Source organism: Mesoplodon bidens, assembly GCF_964165515.1.
Source record: "Mesoplodon bidens genome assembly, chromosome: 5".
NCBI classification, from domain to species: Eukaryota; Metazoa; Chordata; class Mammalia; order Artiodactyla; family Ziphiidae; genus Mesoplodon; species Mesoplodon bidens.
In genome coordinates this window covers 53,165,735-53,193,458 of record NC_138161.1, presented here as the reverse complement: position 1 = coordinate 53,193,458, position 27,724 = coordinate 53,165,735, and the positions used below count along the sequence as shown (strand labels likewise).

The following is a 27,724-nucleotide window of genomic DNA, read 5'->3' as shown; positions in this document are numbered from 1 at the left end:
TTTATCCCTTGCTTAATCTGACAAAAAGATTTGAGGCAGCTTAAAAGAAAACATAACATATAATCCAAATTAGGAAGGGAGGGAGGGAGGGAGGGAGGAAGAAAGAAAGAGAGGGGAAAAGAAATTTTAAAAAAGAGAAAAGAAAAAGAATTAATAACTAAGAATTTAAAAGATATATAGATGAATTAGGAGTATATAGTAACAAAAAAGATACTTGTTGTTCAAACTAAGACAGAAATTTGGCTCTGTCATCCCTGAAAATCAAGGTAGAAGCATAATTAGTTTCAAATTTTCATTTGTGCTTTAGACAAAAACAATGTCAGTTTATTAAGATAAACAGAATTTTCTGTCAACATTTAAGTAGAAAGGAAATCACTTATACTTGTCTTCTGAGTAATATAGTGGATGATACTGTTAAACATTACTGAACAATGCAGTGGGTGACATTTGTGAACAGATCCCTGCAGTACAGAGTTGTATATGGCTTCTCCCAATGGAAGGTTATGTCAAATGCAAACTTGGGAAGGCTGTGGGAGAGCAAGCGTCCTCAGACAGAGCTCTCTTCTAGTCTGGCTCCATAGCATCTAGAACACATCCAAATTATCCTCTAGGCATCATTTCTTTCAGCTGTGATACTGATAAAAGTTGAGAAAATGGCTGTTTAAGACCACATACAATGGCAAGATACAGCCCATTGCTTTATTCTACCAAGCTAAATATAATGTGCAACAGAAGTGTCCCTATATCAGAAATTCAGGGACGTGTTCATGAATGCACTGTGTATAGATTTAGAATCCACATCAGACCATTTGCTGTCATCATTCTTCATTTTATATTTGTTTGCTTCTGAAGAGCAGATTCTTATAGTTTATTTGGATAATGAGACCTTGAGTTTCTACCATTACGGTTTCCTATGATCAGATTTTTTCCTCTTTGTCCGTGATTTCCCTTAACACTGAATTAAAAAAAGGCAAGAGCACTGGCAGATGCCAAAAAAACTTTTAAAGGACATTCCACAGGTGTTCCTTGACTCCAAGAATAACATCCTTTCCTCACTTATGCTGCCCAAGAATATACAATTCTTAATGTCAGCCAGCTGCCAAACAACAGGACAGAATGATAGTGGTCTCGCTCAAGTAATAATTCTGAAGCACTTACTGGTAAGTAAAACAAAAACTCCTCAGGAGGAGGGTTACCATTTCCCAAGCATTTAAGAGTGATGTTGTCCCCTTCTTTGATGGCATTTTTTAATGGAAGCACTTGTATTGTCACCTGCTCTGTAGGATCTGCAAGAGTCACAGACACAAGTTAACCATTTCATCAAGTACCAAATTACTCAGTACATACAATGAAAATGACTAAATTATACACAATTTTCTCAAGAAGCTAGTAATGGTAATTGCTTAAATGTATCTTTTTATAGAAGGATTGAAGTTAATAGCTACTTGATAAGTACTAATCTTGGTTAGAGCAAACTACAAAGAGACCCTGTTACATAAAAATCAATTTCTTCTTAGCAAAATGTCTTTACCTGAGGTAGGAATGACCATAATTATTTTATGTGTAAAAGACCAGTAGGAACAATCCCTCTGTATAATCTCATTATAAGGACATATAACTATATTATATGTATCTTACAGTTTGGAAAGACTGGAGCAGCTAGCAAAGAAGCTAAAACTATTAGCCCCTCCCCAACTCTTATTACACAATAATACCTTATATTAAATAAAAAGGGATATGAGCCAAACAATACCAGCAAGATTTTTGGCATGCCGGAGAGTAGATCTGCTTTCAAAAAGATAAATCCATGAACGGAGGGAGACCCTTAACACAATCAACAGAACTGTGAATGTACTGTAATTTTTTTCTGTTCATTGGAGCCAAGATGCAACTTTCATTCCATTTTGGTCATTTTTATGGTGAAAATAGGGCTAAAGCATATTCTTTCGTTGAACCTACTGCTCAACAGTAGAATGCTAAAGAAATTAAAAGCTGAATACACAGTGGACCATATCCAGCTAACAGGAAAGAAAAGGAGGTGGTGTTGGCAGTTATAAATGACCCACTTTCTAATGTATCCACTTGCTATGTAGCTGATGATACAATGAACAATGCATTTTGAAATCATATAATGCAAAGGTTTATTTTAGAGAACCTCTTCCACAAGGCTTGAGGCATGTGTCTATATTTCCAATCCGGCAGCACTAAAAATTATCTATGAAGACTTATTTTGCTATTAGCTAATAAAGTGAGATGAATAAGTGGTAGATTTTGAGGCTTTTTTCTATCTCTTGCAGTCATTTACTTACCTTTCTAAGATTAAAGTGCAGGAAAAACAACCTAGAAGGATTGTTATAGATTGCTTCTCTGACTTTTCCCCATGCTTGGGCATCTCTGAATATTTGCCCAGAATGTTCTGAGGCTAAACAAAGATTGGTTTAATATACTCGTTCACTTTTCTGAATTTGCCTGAGGTAGTTCCCTGACCAGCAGTTCTCAGTTAAGTCAGAAAGTAAATAAAGTTTGTCTTCCACTGGCCTTCCATTTCTAGGCCTCCCTCACTCGTTTGCATGGCCCTTCTCTGCCTAGCTTGGTCTGCAGCACATCACTGCAGCACATCTCTGACCAAAGCTGATGCAGAACAGCTAGGAATCATAATCGGTCTGACTTGATGCTTTATTTTAAAACCCCCCTTCTCTGTGTCCCCTTTTCAATAGGCTCTGCTCTGTACTAGAGAGTTGAAGAAATACACTGAGATCAGAGGTTAATGTAACACATCTGAGTTTTAACAGTAGCCTTCTGGTTGCCCACTAATGTGCGTAAAACAAAATTAATGATCTCTTGCTTTCCCTTTGACTTTCAGTTTGACTCTATTAGTAAATCATCAGTCTGCCAGTTACTCTGGCTTTCTCCTTTGCCCTCTCTTATCCACTCAATCACCCAGTCTTAATGATTAATCCTTATAGTTTGCATCTGATTCTCCCCTTCTATTCCCACCAACACTTCTCTAGCACAGGCTCTAAATAATCTACACCTGAAACATTGCCTTCACACTTCATTTGGTCCTTCACCGTGAGCCTTTCTCTTTTCTACATCTTTATATATATATTTTTTTCTCTAAATAAGTTTTTGAAGTAGTGCTTTGAATATTACAATGATATTTAAAATTCTTCACGCATTCCCAATATGTAAAAATTGAAATAAAAATTTCTTAAACTGGTATCCACAATTGCCTTGAACTTAGTTCAGGTAAGACTCATATCTCACTACTCCATAAATAACCCTACGTAATAATCAAAAGAGTCTACTCAATTTTTCTTTCTCCCTTCTCTCCATTTATCCTCTGTCCACTCATTTGGCTAATATTTGTTTTGTGCAGGCACTAAGTGCAAGAGTTACAAAGTCAAAAAAAGCAATTCCCTGACCTCAATGAACTTTCAGTTTATTTATGATGACACCAAACTTATCAATTAAGACTGTAACAGCACAAAAACTGCCTAAGATGCATAAGCATAGTAATCACTGGTAGCTTACAGATCCTCCAGATTGGGGAGCTTCCTGTAGGAAATGACCCTGGAGCTGGGTTTTGAAGAATAAGGAGGTGTTTGCTGGATAATAAAGGTAAGATAGTGACAGCATATGGATAGGAATGTACATAGTATTCTACAGGAGGAATCTGGAAAATAGAACAGACTACAGAAAGTAGTTAAATGATGAAGGTTGAGACACGTCAGGACCATGGCTATAGGGGACTCAAGGCATTTTGAAATTGGGAGATTAAAGATTAACCTGAGAGATCTGGGGAGTCGCTGAAGAGTTTTAATCACAGTAGTGACATGTTCACATTTGTGTTTTAGAAAGATATTTCTGGCAGGAGCTTGCAGGGCAGTTTGGCGTGAACAGACAGGAATACTATTTTGGAAGTTGTTACAAAAATACCAGCAATGAGGAATGGTGGCATAATCTTAGGCAGTGTCAGAAGGCAGAATCAGACACATACAAAGATGAAAGAGCTAGATTCTGTAAAACTTCTGACTGGATTCTATAAAAATTACTGACTGGGGGGCTTCCCTGGTGGCGCAGTGGTTGACAGTCCACCTGCCGATGCAGGGGATGCGGGTTCGTGCCCCAGTCTGGGAAGATCCCACATGCCGCGGAGCGGCTAGGCCCGTGAGCCATGGCCGCTGAGCCTGTGCATCCGGAGCCTGTGCTCCATAACAGGAGGGGCCACAACAGTGAGAGGCCCGCGTACCGCAAAAAAAAAAAAAAAAAAACTACTGACTGGATAGGGTAAAGGAGTGGACCAGCGCGTCTTTCTCAGGCTTCCTCAAGATGAATTGATCAAATTTCTTTTTCTTGAATGTACTCTTCTGTACTTTCCATTTAGCTCCTCCTTCTCTTCTCTAAAGTCACCCTAGAGCAGTGGCTCTCCAGCTGTGGTCCTCAGAGATTAGCATTAGCATCACCAAGGAACTTGTTAGAAATGCAGAGTATTGGGCCCCTCCCCACAACTACTGGATGAGAAGCTATAGAGTCAGGTCCTGTAACTTGTTTACTAACAAGTCCTCCAGGTGATTCTGATGCATATCCTGAAGTTTTGGAATCACTGTCCTTGGGCACCTGAGCTTTCAGGACTGTCCACTAAGTCCCTGTGGCACTTACCACTTGCAACTTTGCATTTGCAATTTCCTTCTGATGTACATGTCTTACTTACCTATTGGAATAGTAAACCCCTTGAATGTCAGGACTATATATTAAACACTTTCGGGTCTTTGCCATGAAGCCCAGTACTGCATACATTGTGCCTTCTCAAAAGCTGTGCCCAATGCTCCCTACACAGCCAGCCACAGTAAAATCATTTCCTTCTTCCTCATCCAAAGACTTTTCTGCCCATCTATTTGCCCATGCCTGACACTCACATACATTTCTGTTCTTTCTTAAGCCAATTTCCCAATCCTTTTCACTCATCTTGATGCTCTTTCCTATCTTATACTCCTATACTTGCACCAAGATAGTTTATTTCCAACTGAATATCTTTGAACAGAGTTCTGCTTCCACATACAGAAATAATAATTTGATTTTAGATAAGCTGTATGTGATGAAATCCTTTCAATCCTTGCTTTTAAATCAAGTTGAAATTTATTTACAAAGTTTAAGGCAAAACAACCCATTATGGCTAGGGCATGTGGAACTTCAGTTCTGTTCTTCTATAAGGTTCTGCACTTCATGGAGCCAAAATAAAAATGTAGCTGAGATAAAACTCTTTGAAGGTTCAGTGGGCATTTCTACCCTTTCTCTCAAATAGACATAGAAGTACTAGGTTATTCTACAACATAAAGCAGTATTATGAGAATTTCTGATTCACTAAAAAGTAATAATAAAGTTTTCTTGCATCTTTCCCCAAAATATATCTCTAGTCTATGCTTATGAAGTAATAATGATTATATAGTAATAATGATGATAGTACTTAATAACGAACATTTAATGTGCTATATATTGTGCTATTTTAGATTTTTGATTTTACTTAATCTCCATAATAACACCATGAGTTAAGTATTACATTAATATTTTTCCTATTTCAAAATAGGAAAACTGAGACTTAGAGTAGTTAAGCTTCTTTTCTAGAAATACAAACTAACAGCACTGGGACTGGATTGCCAGCATCTTTGCTCTTAATCATATTATCTTGGCTCCTGTCTTACAGGAAAGAGCACAGCATTGGAGAAAAGGATTCTAATCCACTTGCCACAGCTAAGTTAGGGCAAGTCTCTAGGTCTCACTTTACTGTTAGCTAAAATAATGGACTTAGATCAGATGATCAAGAAAGTTCCTTTGTAGTCTAATATTCAAATCTATTAAGTTAACCAAAACATGTTGGAATTCAAAATCCTATTTAACCTTTATGCAACTGATCTCATTATTAAAATAAATTTCTTTATTAAAATGGAAATTCCACATCTAGAAAACCAATCAGTCATAAGCTTCTATTCATCTGTCATTCATTCAGAAAACCATCAGATGGCATTCTGAACTCCTACAAAATCCAAGGCTGTGCATCAGGGCTGAGGACTACCAGAAGAAATCAGAGTAAGTTAGAGACCTTGTGTTTAAGAAAACTTAGTGTCTAGTGGAATACAGAAGAGATGATTATAAATAACAAAGTAGAGAGTGAAAGATATCATAGATGCATAAGCATTTATTCTATAGGTCTTGCAAAGAGGAAGAGATTATTTGGGTACCATGGAATGGGGATGGGGGTTTGGAAGCAGATTCCAAAGAGCTTTCGGATTGGGACTTAACATAGCATTGGAATATTTTTTCTAATACATAAAAATTGCATAATTTTATATTGAGTTACTTACAGTAAATATCAAAGACTGCTTGCTCAGAGTAAACTGTTTTCTGGCCAGATGGTCCATAATATGTCACAGAGCAGGTGAATGGCATCTGAATGTCAGCCTTGGTTGTCTTGTACTCCAGGGATGAAGTCATGATATAGAGCTGAGTCACTGGGTCCATTTGCTTTTTAAAAATTATGACCACCGCTGAAGAAAATAAAGAACACTAATGGTAGGATCTTTCATCGGAAAATCACAGTCCTTAATTAACTGTCACAGCAACTTTGAGAAGTAGTTTTGTCCTTCTTACTGTATTTAACAGGAGGGAAAATTGACATGTAGTGAGGTAGATGTCTTTTCAAAAACATGAATCAGAGACATGGACAGAAATAGAATCCTGGAATTCTATCTCCCACTCACTTTAATTAACTTTTAGAACATGCCATATAGAGAAATAATTTTCTCTGCTCTTGATTCTTCTGCACAAGGTCTAAAATGATGTTTTAAAAATCCCTTCTGATTTAATGGATACTTAAAGTAACAAAGTATAGAGTCATAGATCAAAAGAGGGCAATGAATTTAGACTCAGGATAGTCTAAGGAATGCTTAGACAAGAGAAAGGCAAAACACATCATCTGAATTTATTGCCCACTTCTTACCCACCTCCTTCAAGGGGTTGCAGAACTTTTCCATTCTTGTACCACGTGATGTTGCCATCCGGATAACTGTCTTTTGAAATGCACTCACCCAACTGCAAAATAAAGAGGAAATATTACAACCTTGGTTCCATCAGTGGTTGTCCATTTGAAAGCCCCAGACTCCTCAAGAGATGCACAGTTACTCCAACGATTTCCTGACCCATTCATTTTCCAAGCCTTGACTAAGGACTGAATGAATGCACTCTTGTATAAAAACAATGTTTTGTGCTTAAAATTATGGTCTTGCCCATTTAAAAATGTGCAATAGATGCTGCCACCATTGATAAAATCACATTCATTTAAAAGCATTACCCAATTCATTTTGACAGTATTCAGTTTTAAAATTAACTAAATAACATAACTATATTAACATTGGCTATTACCATGGTTCATAGATCTGTGTATTCAAGAATCATTAATGGTGTTAAAATGAGGCTGCCTCTCCAGCTTCATGCTACGTTTATTTCAGATGACATATACTTACCACGATCTATAATCCCCACCACTTTACTTCACATATGTTCTTAATATTTAGTGTTGTATTATGCAGTCAAATTCAATCTGATTCAAAGAATTCTGAACTTGCTTTTTCCCCCAGCCAAGGAAAATTTGGCTATTTTAGTTAGTGAAAATGAGATTATGAATCAAGTGATGTGCTCATATATGGAACTCCAGTTTTGTCGCTCCTTCAATACAGACTTCCTTCAAACCTCTGCTACTGTGATTGTTTAAATCTGATCTTATCCCTTACTTTCAAGTTTTCAATAGTTTAATTTGTCAATAAGATAGAGACCAAGCACTATACATGACAGAAGGCTTGTCATAATCCAGCTTCTCTTTAACTCTTGAGATTTATCTCTTATTGCACTCTCTTGCCCACTGGCTGAGCACCCATAATTCCAGCAACGCAAATAATGTGTTTCCCAAACATGCCATTTTCTTTAACATGGTATTATTTCATATTCTTGGAAAGCCCTTTTTACCTTTGCTCTGGAGAAAATCTACTCATGTGTCATTACTTCATTAAACATCCATTTTGTTCAAACAAGAAGACGTATGCCTTTTTTTACTCTCATCTCCCTCTCCTCCCTTCAGAAATGACCACACCTTCCTCTGTGTCTCCTCTCTACCTTGTGCAGACTTTCTGACTGGCACCTGGAACATTGTCAGCTGTCAGCTCCACTGAGCAAAGTCTATCTTATTTGTCCTGGCATCTGAGGCCAGGAGAAGGCATTCAACACTAGGCTAAGGAAAGGCAATTAATCAAAAACAAGTTCTTACCTTTTTAAGCTGCTCTGTTTCAAGAAATGGAGCTTTGCTTACAATTTCGGGTTTAGATGGTTGCTCTAAAGTTAAGTAGAGAAAGATTTTATGTGCATGTGGGAGAAGAAAATGAACATTTGTGGTTTGGTTTATAGAAAAATAATTCATTTACTCAAAGTAGAAAAATAAGCAACAAAATAAAAAATAGATTTCCCATATAATCTATAATTAAGAAATCTGATTAGTTTACCCCTTCCAAATATTTGCTTTATTAATTAAATATTATTTTCAGTGCTTATTATTCCCGTGAATAAAATATTGGTGATGTTTTCTGGATGCTTTATAAACAGTGAGTATGGGTTAGATTGTAAACAGAGGTTAATATACTAAAGAGGATATGTTATCTGCAATTGGTTACCATGTGCACTTTCTACTTAATAATTTCCATCTCCTTAGATGAAAACCTGAGTCCACATGAATCTGAATCACAGAGGTGTTTATTTAAAATGCAGATTTCTGGGCTCTACCTGGCCAATTAAATCAGCATATCTGGGGAAAATCCTATAAACCTACTTTTTAAACAAGTTCTTTTGGGGATTCTTGGGCACAGTGGAGTTTAAGAATCACTGCTCTAAAATCATGGGAAATGCAAAGTGGCTAAGGGATGTAGAAGCCCAAGTTTCCTGTGTACCTCACACCTTATCTTTTAAATGAAGTTATATTATGAAATTATAAACGTGAGAAAATCTTTCAAATTTGGAACCTGAGATAATTGACAGAAATATTTTAAATATAGGAAGTTCTGTAAGCATAAATTCTAGTAGAGGCTTTGGGAAAAATTGATTACAAATTGCAGCAAGAAGGTATTATTTAAACTTATTCTATTCTTAGCTATTAGTTATCTATCATTGATGGATTTTTAAACTTTTTAATTAGCTCTAACAATTAGTCTAGAAAATGGATATTGCCTCATTGTCATTGATTTTTGTGAGTCTCATGGAGAATTATTCTATTTTCAAATAAATAGACAAAAACAACCAGCTATTCTCTCTTTCATAGTCTTATTGTCTACCATCTCTATACTTTTAATTTTGATTACCAAACTAAACTAAATTCCTTTTGTATAATTATTACTCAATTTGGAATTCAGTTATCAGACATGTTACCTACCCAGACCATTATAGAAAACAAGGATGAAGACAAAAAGTCTTTGGAACAGCAAGATGGGTATCACCAAGATTGTATGCAAAAATAATGTAAGCTTCTTCAGGTTAATATCCTGAGTTAATTTTCCCTTTGCAATTGTTTTATATTAGAAATTAGAATAATTAATAATAATAGTGAATCTGCCTATCTGTTGAGCTTACACTTTAATTATAAGAGGCCCATTTACTATTAATTCTAGAAGTATAATTCTCTTGATACAATTTTCTGAAGAGCGATTATCTATATTCTAAATGCACAGATTGGAAAGAAAATATAAGAAAGATTAAAAAAATGGAAAAAAGAAACATAGAAAAATAGAAAAGCATAACAGACAATTATATTAACACATACAAGAAGTGACACCTGGCTACCTGATTGTTAGGAATGTGACCAAAAATATTAAAAACTGACAAAATATAAAAAACTGATCCAGAAATTTCACTCCTGGCATATATTCAAAGAAAAGAAAAACTCTAATTCATAAAGATTCATGTACCCCTATGTTTTTAGCAGCATTATTTACAATACACAAGATACGGAAGAAACCTAAGTGTCCATCACACATAAAGAAGATGTTACATGTGTACACACACACACACACACACACACAAACCTCTAATGGAATACTAGTCAGCCATATAAAAGACTGAAATTTTGCCATTTGCAACAACATGAATGGACCTGGAGGGTATTTATGCGTAGTGAAATAAGTCTGACAGAAAAAGACAAATACTGTATGTTATCACTAATATGTGGAATATAAAAAATAAAACAAATGAATGAATATAATAAAACAGAAACACATTCACTGATATATAGAACAAACTAGTGGTTACCAGTGGGGAAAGGAAAAGGGGTAGGGACAAGATATGTGCAGAGGGTTAAGAGGTAAAAATCACCATGTATAAAATTAATAAGTAACAGGTATATATTGTGAAGCACAGGGAAATATAGCCATTATTTTGTAATAACTTTAAAAGGAGTATAATCTATAAAAATACTGAATCACTATGTTGTACACCTGAAACTAATATAATATTGTAAATCAAGTATACTTCAATTTTTTAATTTTTTTTCAATTAAAAAAATAAATTATAAAAATCAAAACAACATAAATAGCAATTCCTGGGAAACATGTGGTAGGGGATTAAAGCCTTCTCCAATACACATCAGTAAGTCTTGGTTTTACCACTATTTTAATGTAACATCATTAATGTTCATAATTACAACTCTGAGTTATTGATAAAACCTTAAATTATGTTTAGAATTCAATGTTTTATGGCAAATGTCTAATACCTTTGAGAGAGGGCTGCATCCAAAATATTTAAACAGAACAAAAATCTTGGAGCTTGAGTAAGTGTAAGTTCTCTGGGAACTAAAATCAGTTATTCAGTGACACCTCTCTGAAAGCTCAAGAGAGGTAAGATATTAAATTAATTGTTGTGGTTGATCAAGTGTCAAGATTAACAAGAAAAAAAGAGCAAATAGTTTTTTGTTTCCTCAGTACTATCTATGCCTGGAATATATAGAGAGATTTGAAAAATCCTCCAAAAAAATTAGGCTCTTAATAGAAAACGAGGATGGGCAGTTTTGTTAAGTTATACTAATTTTTAGTTCACCAAAATCAGATACCAATTCACTTGGAACATACTTCCTCTAATGTCAAATATATTCCTCTACTTTGACTTATAAACCCCATATAACCATAAATACTGATGTGTTACAATTGTTGGTCTTTTCCACATGGCCATGTGTGCTTTGTTTACATAAGCACTTTCTAAAATTTATTCTTATTTCAATAAAATAAAACTGCAGCAAACCCAGGAAAACCTGATGAAAGTATGCTTAAAATTTAGTCCTCTTTGTACTGTTATTCACTTTTCCACTTAGAAGAGAGAGTCACAGTGGGTATTGAGAAAGTAATGGTAATACCTATCGCATTTCTCTGAGTTATTTTCTCAAACTTTTGTTTCAAATCTTCTATATTAAATACATATTTTGTATGTAACTTTCTCTTATATTAGCTTGTAACAATCGATGAGTATTAGTTAGAAGATCATAAAAGAGGATGTGTACTATTTTAGCAAAATTGCATATTGATTCCAAAGTGTTTTAAAAAAACTTTATGTGAATTATGTCTTAATATGATTCAAGGATTCATAACTAAGTATAGAATTGAAAGGAAAAGTCATACCACAAATTTATTTGCATTAGTAAAATAATTTTGTCAAGAGTTTCACAGCCAGGTGAGGATGGAGTGATGAATGCAAAACTGCTCTATATCACCCAAATGCATGAGTGTTATTCTCAAAAACCTCACACAGAGGATATCTCAATTTGATATGGGAGAGCAAGAAAAGGCAGGTGCACTGGCTACATTGAGTCAAGGGTGCTTCTCTCAGTACTTTGTCAGCAATCAACTCTTGATGTACTTTAAGTAAATCACTGTGAGCATGAAATCATAGTTTATTTTCCTTATGAGATGGGAAAAGGTATTTTTTATATTTAAAGAATCAAAATGAAATATACAGTGTAGATCTCATTTGTTAAAAAGGTATTTTCTGCTTCCTTCATTCTAAAAAAATAAAAATGACCTGCAGTTGAAAGTTGAATAACTTTCACAGGGAGGGTGGGAGGAGGGATGCTCAGTTTTGATAAAACATTGAGAACAGTGTCCCAGTGAAAGCTCAAATAACACTGTGATGTCAGCCATCACTAGAAGAGCTGGTTGGTCTAGGTGGAAGTCACGGGAACAGTCTTCCTTTTAATACCACACACACCAGTGCAGAAGATTAGGCTGGATTGTGGTTTTCAAATGCTTTTTTAGTACTCAAGCCCTTCTCCCTTTTTTCCCCCTGAACAAAATATCATGAAAAAACTTTGAAATATTGAGTGGGCAAATTATAGCTAATCAAGTAGAAGCAGCTCCTCACCTACCTCAGCCCTATTCATTAGCACGTCAAGAGGATCCTAGGAACAAAGTGGGAAAACCACCACCTAATCCAAAGTACTCATTTACTGATGAGGAGGGAATCGAAGCCCCTGCCCTGACTGGTGAAGTCACTTGCCCAAGGTCAGAAATTAGCAGCAGATCTAACAAAGCCAGATCTCCTGATGACCAGTTCAGTGATTTTTCCATTATACCACTGACAGCCATTTGGCTCTCTGGGCAAGCATTCAACCTCTAAGATCTACTCTTGCTAAGGGATGGTTTTATTAACTTCAAACGTGCATTAAATGCAAACAGTTTGATTTTGATGCCATTCAACTACTAACCAACCAACCAAACAAAAATGCCTCATTAGTGGTGACAAAGCATGGGACTTACTTGGATCTGGTCTGCTTTACGGGCATGATTTCTTGCATCTGAGATATAGCTTAAAACTGAATAAACAAACCAACATCAGAAGTAATAAAGTCATCAGTCATGGCCTCTAGTTTGAATAAAAACAGTTTGTGCTCATCAGGAGGACACTGCAGCAAACTGATCTGGGATTAGCTCACATTAACCACACTCATTCTGTGGTACACAGTGCATGTTGCTAGGTGCTAGGTGACTCGACAGAAGGAAACAGAGGACTGATTGATGAGCCTAGTAACTCTTAAGTGATTGCAATATATACATGTGTAGAATGAAAGCCTCCATGTCACAGCTGCTATTTGCTTCACAAATAATGATCCAGTGTAAATTCATTATTTTTAAAAAAGCAAAGCCCTTATATGCTCTTGCAAGCTCTTTCTTTATCAAGAGCTGTGCTGTTTATTTAATTGGACTTGGAGGGTCCCACAGTTTCTAGTATAAAACCCCATTTTCAAAAGTGTGTAACTTGTCTATTTAATTTCTCTCTGGCCCAGAGCCTGGAATGCAAATTCTGTTTCTGAGAATCACTTTGTGTTCAACAACATTCAAAAGAGAAGGGGGTAGGGGGAGCTGATGGTATGCAAGGTGTGAGTTTGTTTTTATAACCATAGAAATCCTCTGTATTCCAAAACAGCTTACAAATTTTATCAAATTAGGCCAAGTGAACTTTTTTGGCATTTAAAAAATTATATTCTGAAAATTGTCACAAATGTTTCTTCGAAATGGAACAACCTGAATTTTCTCAACTTTCTTGTAGACTGTCTTGATATTTGGTAATTTTAACATAATAACAAAGAAACATGACAATGACAAATCAATACACATAACTTTAGAATGCTGTGACTTAATCTCTGTACCTACTGCAGTACATTCTTGTGTACTTATATTTACGATGTCATGGCCTAATTAAAAGATTTTGGTTGCTCTCTTTAGAAAAAGTGTTTTTAGCAGCACACCATCCATCTTCCTAATAACATCAAAGTGAAATAAAAGACAAGAAAGAAAAAATACATGGGACTTTGGCAAATACAGGATGGAGATTATCCGGGGTGTTTAATGGAAGGGGGCATAACTGGGAAATGCTTAGTACTTGGTTTGATCCATAAAATGATTGAGTTGAGTGGATGGTTTCTGGAAAGTACCTTCTAAGCTGAAAGGTAATAAACTGAAATGTGTACTATGCTTTTACAAGGTTCTTCGGGAGAACAAAGGTCTCCTTGATAGTATAAGCACTCTTTGAATCCTTGTCATGAGTCCATAGGAGCACTGAAATCCATATAAATGCTTAAGGGACAGTTCTACTTAGTTGTATAGGCTATTACAAGAGAAACAGGAAAAATCCATGGTTAATTGCTGTAGTAGCAAGGCCCTCTGGGTTTCTTTCTTCCCTGTTTATTTTAATAATTTCTAGGTGCTGTCAAGTTATCAGAAAGCAGAGGAAAAAACTGAAAAGTGAGACCTTCTTCCCTAATTAAAAAAGACTGGCATTCTGAAACTTTCGAGACCTATTTTTCTCCCTGTAATTTCTATTAGGATGTAATGAAGGTGGGATATTTTATTAGAATATTAAAAGATAAAAAAGTTTTAATTAGAACTTCTCAAGTCATTCATTTGCATAGCTAGTTGTACACGCACATTAACTATATATTATCATAAGGCAAAGTAACCTCCAATAATTATTCCAAGTTTCTTCTACAACCTTTTCTTGTTCCAACCCTCCTCTACTTTTTCTCCTTGGTGGATTCCATGTGCACATTTAGAGTGTGGTGAACTTCTTTATTTTAGGGCAATTTTCTAAACCGCCTAAACAGTCTCAAGAAGTAAATCAACTAGCATTAAGCATTAAAGGTCAAAATGTGTGTGTGTACACACACATATACACACACATGTATATATATATATAGAAAACTTAGGTCTCTTGTTTGTACTTTATTGTTTTTCCATATCAAATGGCAACTTTTATATGGTTTAGCCTAATGCATATATATGTAAGCATGATATGCATGAATATGTGCATGTATTATATATTTATGTATCAATATATATCACAGAACATTTATTTGTACATCAGTGAAAGTAAAGGATCACATGCCAGTTTTCATTTAGCAGTATTTCATATCACAGGAAATTTTACCCAACAAAACAACAGAATATTCTTTTAGTTCCTCATTGTAAAGCTCGTATTTGCATTTCAGGTTTTTTGTTTTCCTCACTGACAGCATGCATGAGCAGAATGAAGATCTCTAGAAGTCCTCTTACATAGATGCCTACTGTGGAGACACTACAGAGAGTTCAGTCTTCTTTCTAAAGAACATTTTCTAATACCAGCCAACAATCCCACTTAGTAGTTACACTGCAGACTACTTACTGAACACCTTGACTACTGTAGGTGCCTCAAACACGTTGTCTTCAGTTACGAGCATGCACACAAATCTCTTTTCATCACTGATCTTTGCATTACTGATAGAGAGAGTGTAGTTTTCTGAGAGGTTCAGTCTGTCTTTGTATTCTGGTACATCGTCGTACTGCACACTTTTCTTTGTAGAGGACCTGAAGGCAATAAATACTGGGGAGCCATCAGGTTTTTCCTAAAAATTGAAATAACAATACATTTTTTAAAAACAGGCATATTTAGATGTTTCAGGATTACAGCCAGAACAATAAAATTTTCTTGGCTGTATTATTCCACCTAAATTTGTAGTCTGGTCCAAGAAGAATAATTTTAGATAAGTGCCTCATATAAATCTTTGGTTATAGAAAATTACTCTTCATAAGAGGAGAAGCTGTAAGTTCTTTTACAGGTATCAATTTAAATATACAAAAATGAAAGGACAGAACTTTAGGAATCCAAGCTTTTCTTGCATCTGGAGGACAGAATTAGTTACTTTGAAAATGACAAGGGTTGGCCTTATGTCTAATGTAAAAGAAAAAATATAGATGAAAACAAACATATAAGTATTATGTTACAAAAGGATTTTCAGCTAACTATCAGAGCAAGCATACACTTGAGCTGCAAACACTCATTTAGAAATCCTAGGCAATTATCTTTAGCATGTTCATTACTTTAATCCACATACTTTATGTGTCCACACTTTTCAAGTTTCAGCCAGAACTGACACAGCTGACCTTTACACATAACACAGCTTAATGAGTCTTCATGGAGGAACAGTATTTGCCCTTGTGGAATGATCATGTCCATTAAGCAACAGAATTAGATTAATCACTAAAACCCATAGTTTTGCTATCTGAATCTTAAAACTTAGCTCGAAGGGCTTTCATATAAAATCTGGCATATACAATTATGCCAAGAACACTGAGACATAATTCATTTCTTTCTCTGCTCCCACAAACATTCTCTTACCTACTAGCAATAATCTAAAATAAGGGCCAATCCCTCTTCTACTTACCTCACAAGGTCTTTGAGAAAATAAAATATGATAAAACATTCTAAAATGCATGACAAATTTCAAGGTGCTATAAGGAGTAACATTTTAAAAATTATTAATACTTACTAATGTTATGGACTAAATTTATATGCCTAAACCCTAAACCCCAATGTGGGATTAGTGGAGGTGGGCCTCTGAGAGGTGTTGAAGTTTAGATGAGGTCATGGGGATGGTACCCTCATGATGGGATTAGTGCCCTTATAAGAAGAGGAAGAAACGTGTGAGCTCTCTCTCTCAATGAGAACACAAAGAAGAGGTTTTGTGAGCATATAGCAAGTGGCAGCTGTCAGCAAATCAGGAAGAGGGCCCTCCACAAGAGGTGAATAGGCTGGCACCTTGATTTTGGACTGCCCAGCCTCCAGAACTGTGAGAAATAAATGACTGTTTAAACTATCCAGTCTGTGGTATTTTGTTATAACAGCCCAAGCTGACTAAGACAATTACTAAGCTAATCTTGGAGTCCAAAAGGTTTAGATGGTTGAATATCTGAATACATCAGTAATACTCTCCTTAAATCTTTTAATTTTGCCACAGGTTTACAATGCAAATCCTTGTACTAAATCATTCCTTCATTAAGAAAAATATGTTAGACCAGTTAGACCAGTATCTTAAATTTCTGTATTTGTTCACTTATGCAAAAAATAATAGTTAAATTTCGAGCACTTAACTGTATGCCAGTGTACTTTCTTTGGGCTTTCCATGCATTAATGGATTTAATATTCATAACCACCCTGTAAATTACACATAATATTGGCTTCATTTTTAGACAATGGAGACAGAGATTGGTTAAATAACTGGTCCATTGCCCCAGCCAGTGTATTTCAGCAGGGCCAAGACTGGAGCTCCACAGCCCGGCTCCATTATAACTACATTATATCATTCTCGACAGCCGTTAGATGCCTCTTCTGTACCAGGCACAGAGGCAGATGCTGGTGAAGAGGTGGTGGGAGTGAGGTAGGGCGGGGTGCACAGGGAGCTATGATCTCCATTCACAGGGAGATTACCATGCAGTAAGAGAGAAACTAATCCATCTTTCCTCTGTGTTTGCTCCCTTTCACTCTTTCCAAATCTGCTCTTTGTCTTTCAGGTTACATTAAATTAGAGGTTGTATATTATGTTTGCGAATCAGGACTGCTTTTAGAGCGTATGGTACTTCAAATGTATCTCATCAGTTTATTGCTGAAGGTTTTTGTTTCATTAACAATTTGAAAATTGCCATTATTATTTGTTTTCACTGCCATTGTGCCAGTTCCATTTAGGTGAAAATTATTTCCTGGGCATCAGAAATGTCTATAATCACAGAAGTTTTCACCACTGTATTCTATTTATTTTAGCACTAAGTTTGACTCAATGGTGAATGAGGTGGTAGTCTCTCAGACCCTTGGAATTTTAGGGGTGCTAGTAGACTTTGTCCTCATAGGCCTTAACTTCATATTTCCATTTTTATAGGGAGCCAGAAATAGTTAAAAATTACCCAGTGTGAGCTGGATAACAGGAGGAGGGATCAGGGAAGTGCTATGCTGCCTCACCTCCTTCTTTTGCCTTCACCTGCCCTTCACACAGTGTGTTTAGAGCTTAGTAGCCCCACACTCATAACAGCTTACACTCTTCGTGCAATTACCATGTGCCAAGTACTAGGTAAATATTCTGATATGAGTTACTTCATGTAACCTTCAGAACACTATAAGGAAGATTATTATTATCTCATTTTTTAATATGAGAAAATGGGGATTAATTCACTCATCCAGAATCTCACAGCCAATACATGGTAGAACATGTCAGTCTGACTTCAGAACCATATTTTAAAAGATTGTGTTATACTACTCCTGGGGTGCAACTTACATACATTTCTATTCTGCAGAACATTTGTTCTTGCAGATATCTGAAAGGAAAAGTTGTGTGGTTCAATGAACTTAAGAAATGAATGAACTCAGACAATTCATCATGTATCTTAATATAGGAAAGGCTCTGAGAAGTACTGCAGTAAAAAAACTTTTCAAAAATTATTGGACCATCACAAGAATTAAAGTAATATAGAAGAAGTGTGATTGGATTTGAAGTAATTCAGAAGTGTAAGATGCTTTCAGGAATATATCAACCAATTAATTCTGCTTTTTTTTACATGTGTAAGAATAATACATAATAAAAATCTATGCCCAAAGTCAAAAAAAATTATTGGACCATCAAATCCTTTTCCTATTCAAATACCTTTTAACATTTCATGGACCTAGGGAAAATTTGCCAGTTGTGTTCAATGAAACATATGTCCTCTTTTTAAGCTTGCAAACCATTGTGAGTCTCATGTGATCTAGCACTGGGAAATTGTGCCACACAGACACCTTTTGTTGGTCTTGGTAATGAAATTGAGATATTTTATCAAAGTTACCTAGCCTTTCCACATCACCTACCAGGATATCTACCCTTCATTTCCAGACCCATCAGGACCTTGATACCTGGGAAAATATGATTTTGCTACCTGCAAAAAATGAGTAAAATCAGCAATGTTAAATTTTAAAAGGACCTACCACTTCTACTGAGTTCTAAGACCAAGTACCAGTAACAGGCTTCTAATACTGATGACTAATTTTCAGTGAACATTTGAATGCTCTGGCTTCTGATACATCTTGCCTTTGCAGTAACCACACCAAACAAAACATGAGTGTGTACAGAAAGGCTGCCATCTTCCACTAAGCTCTGTCCTATACTCCACTGATTTTACCCTGGAACTCTGCCTTTTCTTCTGCCTCAAACACTTCAGGGTGAACCTTTCGGACTAATTTGAGCTAAGAATTACCTATTTATTGGCTTTATTTTAAAATAGCGTTTGTTATGTAAGACTTAGGGATTATTCTTTTGACATATTCGACACATTAATTTCACCTTTTTACATTTATACCTACAGTAGAATATTGCCATTACGTTAATTTGAAATTCACATCTACTCACAGGAGGAATTTTCTTTCAAAAACTAGAGGCAATTAACCAAGTCCAAGGTAGGTCACACTTACATATTTCCATTTGCCAAACATGAGATTCTGAGGTACACTGAGTCGGCAAGGCATGACAATGGTATCTCCATATACTGAGTTTACAGTATACCATCCAAGACCTTTAGAAAAAAAGGAACAGGAGAAGAGTTTAAATGTTTTCTTGAAATAAAGTAAATAACTTCAGTTCAAGATGCATGTTTTAATGAAGCTTATGTATTATAATTTTATCTTAAATGGCATACAACAAAGTATGTAGTTAGAACATATTTCTTATAAATATCAACAGCTCTTATTTAGCCTTCAAATGTCACATAATTCAAATCTATAAACCTCTCAGTTTTAGCGAGGAATAGATAAGTAGTATATGCCAAAGGAACAGTGTGGAATCTGAGGGTTTATTTTTACCTTCACTGTATTTCATAAGAAAAATCTTCACTATATTTCATAGAAATGTGGGACTATACAAAGAGATTAACATGCTTAAAATTCTCAAAACTAGCTTTAAATATGTTAGTGTTTTTCATTTGAAAATATTGTTAAGCTTAAATTTGGAAAAATTTAAAAACTATTAAAAACTAAGAACTAATACATATAAGACCACAACAGAATCTTAAATATAAGTGGCAAAATGAGCATGAAAATGGCCTGCTTTACAGTAGTAATGGTTAAAATACTAGTTTTCATTTTAATTATACATAAAATATTAACAGGAAAAGAATTTGTAAGGAATTCCCTGGCACTCCAGTGGTTAGGACTCCACGCTTTCACTACTGAGGGCGCGGGTTCAATCCCTGGTCGGGGAACTAAGAACCTGCAAACTGCATGGCAGCCAAAAAAAAAAAGTATTTGTAGTATGAAATTTCTTCATGAAGTGATTACACTGCTTTTTGGGTAGACAATCTAACTTAAGCAGTAGTTTGCTACTAAGGTACAGAAAACTTCCTGGTCTTATTTAATTCTTTATTGAAAAGAACATGACGATCAATAATTAAATTATCAACAATACCCACATTTTTGCATACGTATGTAACATACTATTCAAATCTGTACATATTTATGAACTTTAAAGAAACATAGGCATTTAACTTGGCAATTGTATAGTACTTAGGAAATATATCAGATCTTTTTACCTTATTTTGTTTACAACTATCTTTAAAGTTAGATACATTTACAATTAAATACCTATTAAGATATGTCATAATTGGGTACAGAATGTGAAGGGGCTAACTTTATTTTAAACTGAAAAGAAAAAGAAATGATATTTGGTCCACCAGGTGGTGCTAAAGTGCAAAGCTAAGGCAATTTACAACACATGAATAAGACCATCTTATGACTTTCTGAAGAAACAAGACAGGGTGGATACTATCTTTCTCTGTTACCCATCATTCACAACATATAAAAATTTCATATAGGGAAAAAAATCATTAACCTTAGTAAAGAAAGAAAAGGTAATAAAATTCCTATTTTAAAATTCTGTCAATTGAGGAAGCTACTTTCCTCTAAAGCAATTTTGCTCCAGTGAACAAAAGCATTACAAAGAACACAAATTTCATGTAAATATACTGCACAACTACTTTCCAGCATTTTTAACATTGTTAAAATAAAGAATACAAAGTATAAGCCATGAGAATGTGTTTTTAACTTGCTATTAGAGATAAAATTTTACTACAATTTTTATTACATTCTGTTTTATAATGAAAAATTACTGGGTGGGAGGGAGGGAGACGCAAGAGGGAAGAGATATGGGAGTATGTGTATATGTATAACTGATTCACTTTGTTATAAAGCAGAAACTAACACATCATTGTAAAGTAATTATACTCCAATAAAGATGTTAAAAAAATTACAATTTTCCATCAATAATTTTTAATTGTTTAGTGCCCACCATACTTTAAATTCCTTTTTGCTATAAATCATTGAATAGCATAAGACTATAAGGTCTCTTCAGCCTGTTAAAATAAAAATTGTGAGGATTTAGATATGTGGTGGCAGACAGGCAAAGTGATGATAGTTAAGAAATTGCTTTATTTCACAATATAGTACTTGTTTTCTACAATACTTTGGATATTAAATATGGAACTTGTATCATGTATTTTAGGATCTGTTCATGCAGGTTTGCCAAACCATGGAAACCATTTTGTGATTTAATATTTTGTTTTTTTCATCAATATATAGCAAGACACTTGAATATGTAATGACTCTAAGATAATGTGAATCTTTTCTTAAATTATGGCAAGACATGCACCTCTAATTATCTACTATAATTATAAAAACACACCTTCTTTTGACTACTGACAGTGCTCCCATAGTTGGTCAAGGAGTGAAAACAGTTTACACAGCTTCAGTACCAATGAGGTGAATCCTTTGCTAGGTACAGGGAAATAAAAAATTCCTTTTCCAAAAAATTTAATGCTTTGCTCTTTCTTACAGACCATTTTTCTTTCCTCTTCTCTACAGAACTTTAATATACACCAAATTTTATAATTTTATGTTTTATAATTGATTTAAAAATTTTATAATTTTTATAATTGATTTTAAAGCTGTATGAATTTCAAGTACATAATGTATTAGTATGATGAAAGCACAATCACAGCAGGAAGAGGACCATATATATATATATATTTTTTTAACATCTTTATTGGAGTATAATTGCTTTACAATGGTGTGTTAGTTTCTGCTTTATAACAAAGTGAATCAGTTATACATATACATATGTTCCCATATCTCTTCCCTCTAGCGTCTCCCTTCCTCCCACCCTCCCTATCCCACCCCTCTAGGTGGTCACAAAGCACCGAGCTGATCTCCCTGTACTATGCGGATGCTTCCCACTAGCTATCTATTTTATGTTTAGTAGTGTATATACGTCCATGCCACTCTCTCAATTTGTCACAGCTTAACCTTCCCCCTCCCCATATGCTCAAGTCCATTCTCTAGTAGGTCTGTGTTTTTATTCCCGTCTTGTCCCTAGGTTCTTCATGACCATTTTTTTTTCTTAGATTCCATATATATGTGTCAGCATACGGTATTTGTTTTTCTCTCTCTGACTTACTTCACTATGTATGACAGATTCTAGGTCCATCCACCTTACTACAAATAACTCAGTTTCGTTTCTTTTATAGCTGAGTAATATTCCATTGTATATATGTGCCACATCTTCTTTATCCATTCATCTGTCGATGGACACTTAGGTTGCTTCCATGTCCAGGCTATTGTAAATAGAGCTGCAATGAACATTTTGGTACATGACTCTTTGAATTATGGTGTTCTCAGGGTATATCCCCAGTAGTGGGATTGCTGGGTCATATGGTAGTTCTAGTTTTAGTTTCTTAAGGAACCTTCATACTGTTCTCCATAGTGGAGGTATCAATTTACATTCCCACCAACAGTGCTCCCTTTTCTCCAGACCCTCTCCAGCATTTATTGTTTGTAGATTTTTTTTTTGGGGGGGGGGGGTTACGCAGGCCTCTCACTGTTGTGGCCTTTCCCGTTGAGGAGCACAGGCTCCGGACGTGCAGGCTCAGCGACCATGGCTCACGGGCCCAGCTGTTCCACGGCATGTGGGATCTTCGCAGACTGGGGAATGAACCCGTGTCCGCTGCATCGGCAGGCGGACTCTCAACCACTGCGCCACCAGGGAAGCCCTGCTTGTAGATTTTTTGATGATGAGCGTTCTGACTGGTGTGAGATGATATCTCATTGTAGTGTTGATTTGCATTTCTCTAATGATTAATGATGTTGAGCATTCTTTCATGTGTTTGTTGGCAATCTGTATATCTTCTTTGGAAAAATGTCTATTTAGGCCTTCTGCCCATTTTTGGATTGGGTTGTTTGTTTTTTTGATATTGAGCTGCTTGTAAATTTTGGAGATTAATCCTTTGTCAGTTGCTTCATTTACAAATATTTTCTCCCATTCTGAGAGTTGTCTTTTCATCTTGTTTATGGTTTCCTTTGCTGTGCAAAAGCTTTGAAGTTTCATTAGGTCCCATTTGTTTATTTTTATTTCCATTTCTCTAGGAGTTGGGTCAAAAAGGATCTTGCTGTGATTTATGTCATAGAGTGTTCTGCCTATGTTTTCCTCTAAGAGTTTAATAGTGTCTGGCCTTACATTTAGGTCTTTAATCCATTTTGAGTTTATTTTTGTGTATGGTGTTAGGAAGTGTTCTAATTTCATACTTTTACATGTTGCTGTCCAGTTTTCCCAGCACCACTTATTGAAGTGGCTGTCATTTCTCCACTGTATATTCTTGCCTCCTTTATCAAAGATAAGGTGACCATATATGTGTCGGCTTATCTCTGGGATATCTATTCTGTTCCATTGATCTATATTTCTGTTTTTGTGCCAGTACCATACTGTCTTGATTACTGTAGCTTTGTAGTATAGTCAGAAGTCAGGGAGCCTGATTCCTCCAGCTCCGTTTTTCTTTCTCCAGATTGCTTTGGCTATTTGGGGTCTTTTGTGTTTCCATACAAATTGTGAAATTTTTTGTTCTAGTTCTGTGAAAAACGCTGGTGGTAGTTTGACAGGGATTGCATTGAATCTGAAGATTGCTTTGGGTAGTAGAGTCATTTTCACAATGTTGATTCTTCCAATCCCAGAACATGGTATATCTCTCCATCAATTTGTATCATCTTTAATTTCTTTCATCAGTGTGTTATAATTTTCTGCATACAGGTCTTTTGTCTCCTTAGGTAGGTTTATTCCTAGATATTTAATTCTTTTTGTTACAATGGTAAATGGGAGTGTTTCCTTAATTTCACTTTCAGATTTTTCATCATTAGTGTATAGGAATGCCAGAGATTTCTGTGCATTAATTTTGTATCCTGCTACTTTACCAAATTCATTGTTAGCTCTAGTAATTTTCTGGTAACATCTTTAGGATTCTCTATGTATAGTATCATATCATCTGCAAGCAGTGACAGCTTTATTTCTTCTTTTCTGATTTGGATTCCTTTTATTTCTTTTTCATCTCTGATTGCTGTGGCTAAAACTTCCAAAACTATGCTAAATAATAGTGGTGAGAGTGGGCAACCTTGTCTTATTCTTAATCTTAGTGGAAATGGTTTCAGTTTTTCACCATTTAGGATGATGTTGGCTGTGGGTTTGTCATATATGGCCTTTATTATGTTGAGGTAAGTTCCCTCTATGCCTACTTTCTGGATGGTTTTTATCATAAATGGCTGGTGAATTTTGTCAAAAGCATTCTCTGCATCTATTGAGATGATCGTATGGTTTTTCTCCTTCAATTTGTTAATATGGTGTATCACATTGATTGATTTGCGTATATTGAAGAATCCTTGCATTCCTGGGATAAACCCCACTTGATCATGGTGTATGATCCTTTTAATGTGTTGTTGGATTCTGTCTGCTAGTGTTTTGTTGAGGATTCTTACATCTATGTTCATCAGTGATATTGGCCTGTAGTTTTCTTTCTTTGTGACATCTTTGTCTGGTTTTGGTATCATGGTGATGGTGGCCTCTTAGAATGAGTTTGGGAGTGTTCCTCCTTCTGCTACATTTTGGAAGAGTTTGAGTAGGATAGGTGTTAGCTCTTCTCTACATGTTTGATAGAATTCTCCTGTGAAGCCATCTGGCCCTGGGCTTTTGTTTGTTGGAAGATTTTTAATCCCAGTTTCATTTCAGTGCTTTTGATTTGTCTGTTTATATTTTCTATTTCTTCCTGGGTCAGTCTCAGAAGCCTGTGCATTTCTAAAAATTTAGGACCATATATTTTTAATCACTGTATCCCAGGGACAATGTCTGGCATTTACTGGCCATCTAGTAAGATGATTTTTCATTTGAAGCTTGTGCCATCCTTTCCATTTTGGTTATCAAATTAACATCTTTAAAAACCAGGGAGGGGCTTCCCTGGTGGCGCAGTGGTTGAGAGTCCGCCTGTCGATGCAGGGGACACGGGTTCGTGCCCCCGTCCGGGAAGATCCCACATGCCACGGAGCGGCTGGGCCCGTGAGCCACGGCCGCTGAACCTGCGCGTCCGGAGCCTGTGCTCCGCAACGGGAGAGGCCACAGCAGTGAGAGGCCCGCGTACCGCAAAAAAAAAAAAAAAAAAAAAAAAAAAAAAACCAGGGAGGATTTGACAACACTGGAACTTTGAGGATTCTTTTTCCTACCAAATACTGCAAAGGCTGTCATACAGTGTCTTCGATGTGTAAGGAACATGGATTTGGGCTTGGATGGCCCTCTCTTACTTGAAGAGAAACAAACACAAAGCCAACATTCTTACGAGTTTATGGATTAAACTACAGGAGAGGACATTTCTCCCTTCCCTTTCAAGAGAAATTAAGGATTGTTTGTGCTATGTGATCTGCAAATGACACTAAGAAGTGACTTTTTCCTTACTTGTGATGACCACAAATCAAAGAGTTATTTTTAAAAGTATTTGCAAATTCATGGATTGAGTCTTGTAGCGACAGCTCGATATCCAAAATTAGCCAGGACAGGACTCTTCAGAGCATGGCAAATGCAAGGGAAATAAGAGATCTGACAAGAATGAGGGCAGTATGTAAAAGGGCAATAGTTACAGATAGAAGCCCTGGTCCACAGACTGAGGGCAGAATGCATGATAATTATTTGCATTATCACTTGTGGCATCAGGAGCCACAGTCATGATGATTTTACAAATAATTTTCAAGTTTGTTATAATCAACAGCTTTCCTCTTCAGGTAAGAGTATAAGGGCTCCAGGTTCATCTGATAGAAAGACTAAGGCTTACACATGTGGGAGGGCTAATATCTCTAACACCCAAGGGATAAAGTAGCTACAAAGACTACTGTGATTTGGTGATGAATTAGCATCCTGATTTCTAGAGATGTCTCAGTCTTTGAGATGAAGTGCCAGGGAGACCCAAAGCACCTGTCAAGACAAATAATTCTGTTCATACTTTTCATAGAAGCAAGAGATTTTTATCTTTGAATTGCCAAGTCTGAATTAAATTTAGCCTACTAGAATTCCCCTGCAATTCTCTCCCTGTAATATCAGTTGGTTAAATTATTCATGGTTTTGTAGCATAGAGATTATTGGATACAATTGCAAATATAGAATGTCTATGATGTCCTTCCTCAAAGAGGCAAAATATAAAATATAGAAGGAAATGTCTGTGTGCACAAGGGTATGAATTTCTGTGTTATACATGTTATGTCTATGTGTATATTGTATGTCATAAGATACTTTAACCTGGGCTAAATCACCTTTTGTATTAAATGTGTTTTAAAATTTTAACATAGTGTTATGAATTATTATTATCACTGTTGCTATCAAAATGTAGTGACATAACGTAAAATGTAAATACGTTTGGTAGTGTATATATGTCAATGCTACTCTCTCACTTTGTCCCAGCTTCCCTTTCCCCATCCCCTGTAAAATAGATAGCTAGTGGGAAGCAGCCACATAGCACAGAGATATCAGCTGGGTGCTTTGTGACCACCTAGAGGGGTGGGATAGGGAGGGCGGAGGGAGATGAAAGAGGGAGGGGACATGGGGATATATGTATACATATAGCTGATTCACTTTGTTACACAGCAGAAACTAACACAACATTGTAAAGCAACTATACTCCAATAAAGATGTTTAAAAAAATACGTGTTATATTTGAGAAGCAGTGTGTAATAATTTAATGATTCTTATGAAGAGTTATTAGCTAAAGATAAAGAACAATAGAACCTAGAAAGGCTACATAGGAGAATTCAGTGGGAATAAAATGAGATAAGCACAGCATAAGAAAAATCTCTTGACCAAATAATTCTCACACGTAGAATTCTCAGGCAAGTGATCATAAAGTACAAGATAATTATAGTTATGCATTTTATATAGCAAATAATTTAAAGAGGCACTGAAACAGACTGGCAACCTTCTGAAGTTAGCTGAACACTTTATAATTCTAATTAAAATAATAAAACTGTAATAATTTTGGCAATATTGATGAGAATTTCTTTTTCTGTATAAAGTAATTCTTAAGGACTATCAAGGTCAGAGTAATCATTCTCTTTGCATTGCTGACAACTAGACATTTGAGCTGAGGTCACTTAAACATCAGAATCTGCTACCATGTTTCAAGCAGAAGTACAGCAAATAATATAGAATAATACAGGACCAGAATTAATCAGAGTCTATTTTACATGCTGCAATTTAGCATGGTTAATTATTTTTTATTGCACTGATACTTTAAAAGCAACATCATCCTTAAAAGCTTTTTTTTTTTTTTTTTTTTAGCTCTGTATCCCTGTTAGGTGCCATAGAAGGGTTAATCACATTATAATTGGCTCAGAGCTTACAACATAAAAACTAAATTCCAGTTCTACAGAAATTTTAGAGATATATTTGTGCAAATGAATTGTTGGGGAGGAAGTGAGTAAAAATGAGAGTTATCCTTAGAAATTACGTTCATATGTATTTGATTTTGACAGA

At 35.6% G+C, this 27,724-nt stretch overlaps 1 protein-coding gene across 2 annotated transcripts in view; it reads right to left on the bottom strand.

Moving 5' to 3' along the window:
- The window catches only part of ALCAM (activated leukocyte cell adhesion molecule), a 214,535-nt gene that overhangs the window by 39,618 nt on the left and 147,193 nt on the right, over positions 1-27,724 (bottom strand). For both annotated transcript variants that reach the window (XM_081235868.1, XM_081235867.1), the window contains exons 2-7: positions 19,321-19,421; positions 15,235-15,454; positions 8,318-8,382; positions 7,002-7,089; positions 6,363-6,545; positions 1,159-1,286 (exon numbers count right to left, since the gene is read on the bottom strand). In XM_081235868.1, the coding sequence (XP_081091994.1) occupies positions 1,159-1,286; positions 6,363-6,545; positions 7,002-7,089; positions 8,318-8,382; positions 15,235-15,454; positions 19,321-19,421 (785 nt within the window). The remainder of the gene's footprint in view (positions 1-1,158; positions 1,287-6,362; positions 6,546-7,001; positions 7,090-8,317; positions 8,383-15,234; positions 15,455-19,320; positions 19,422-27,724) is intronic.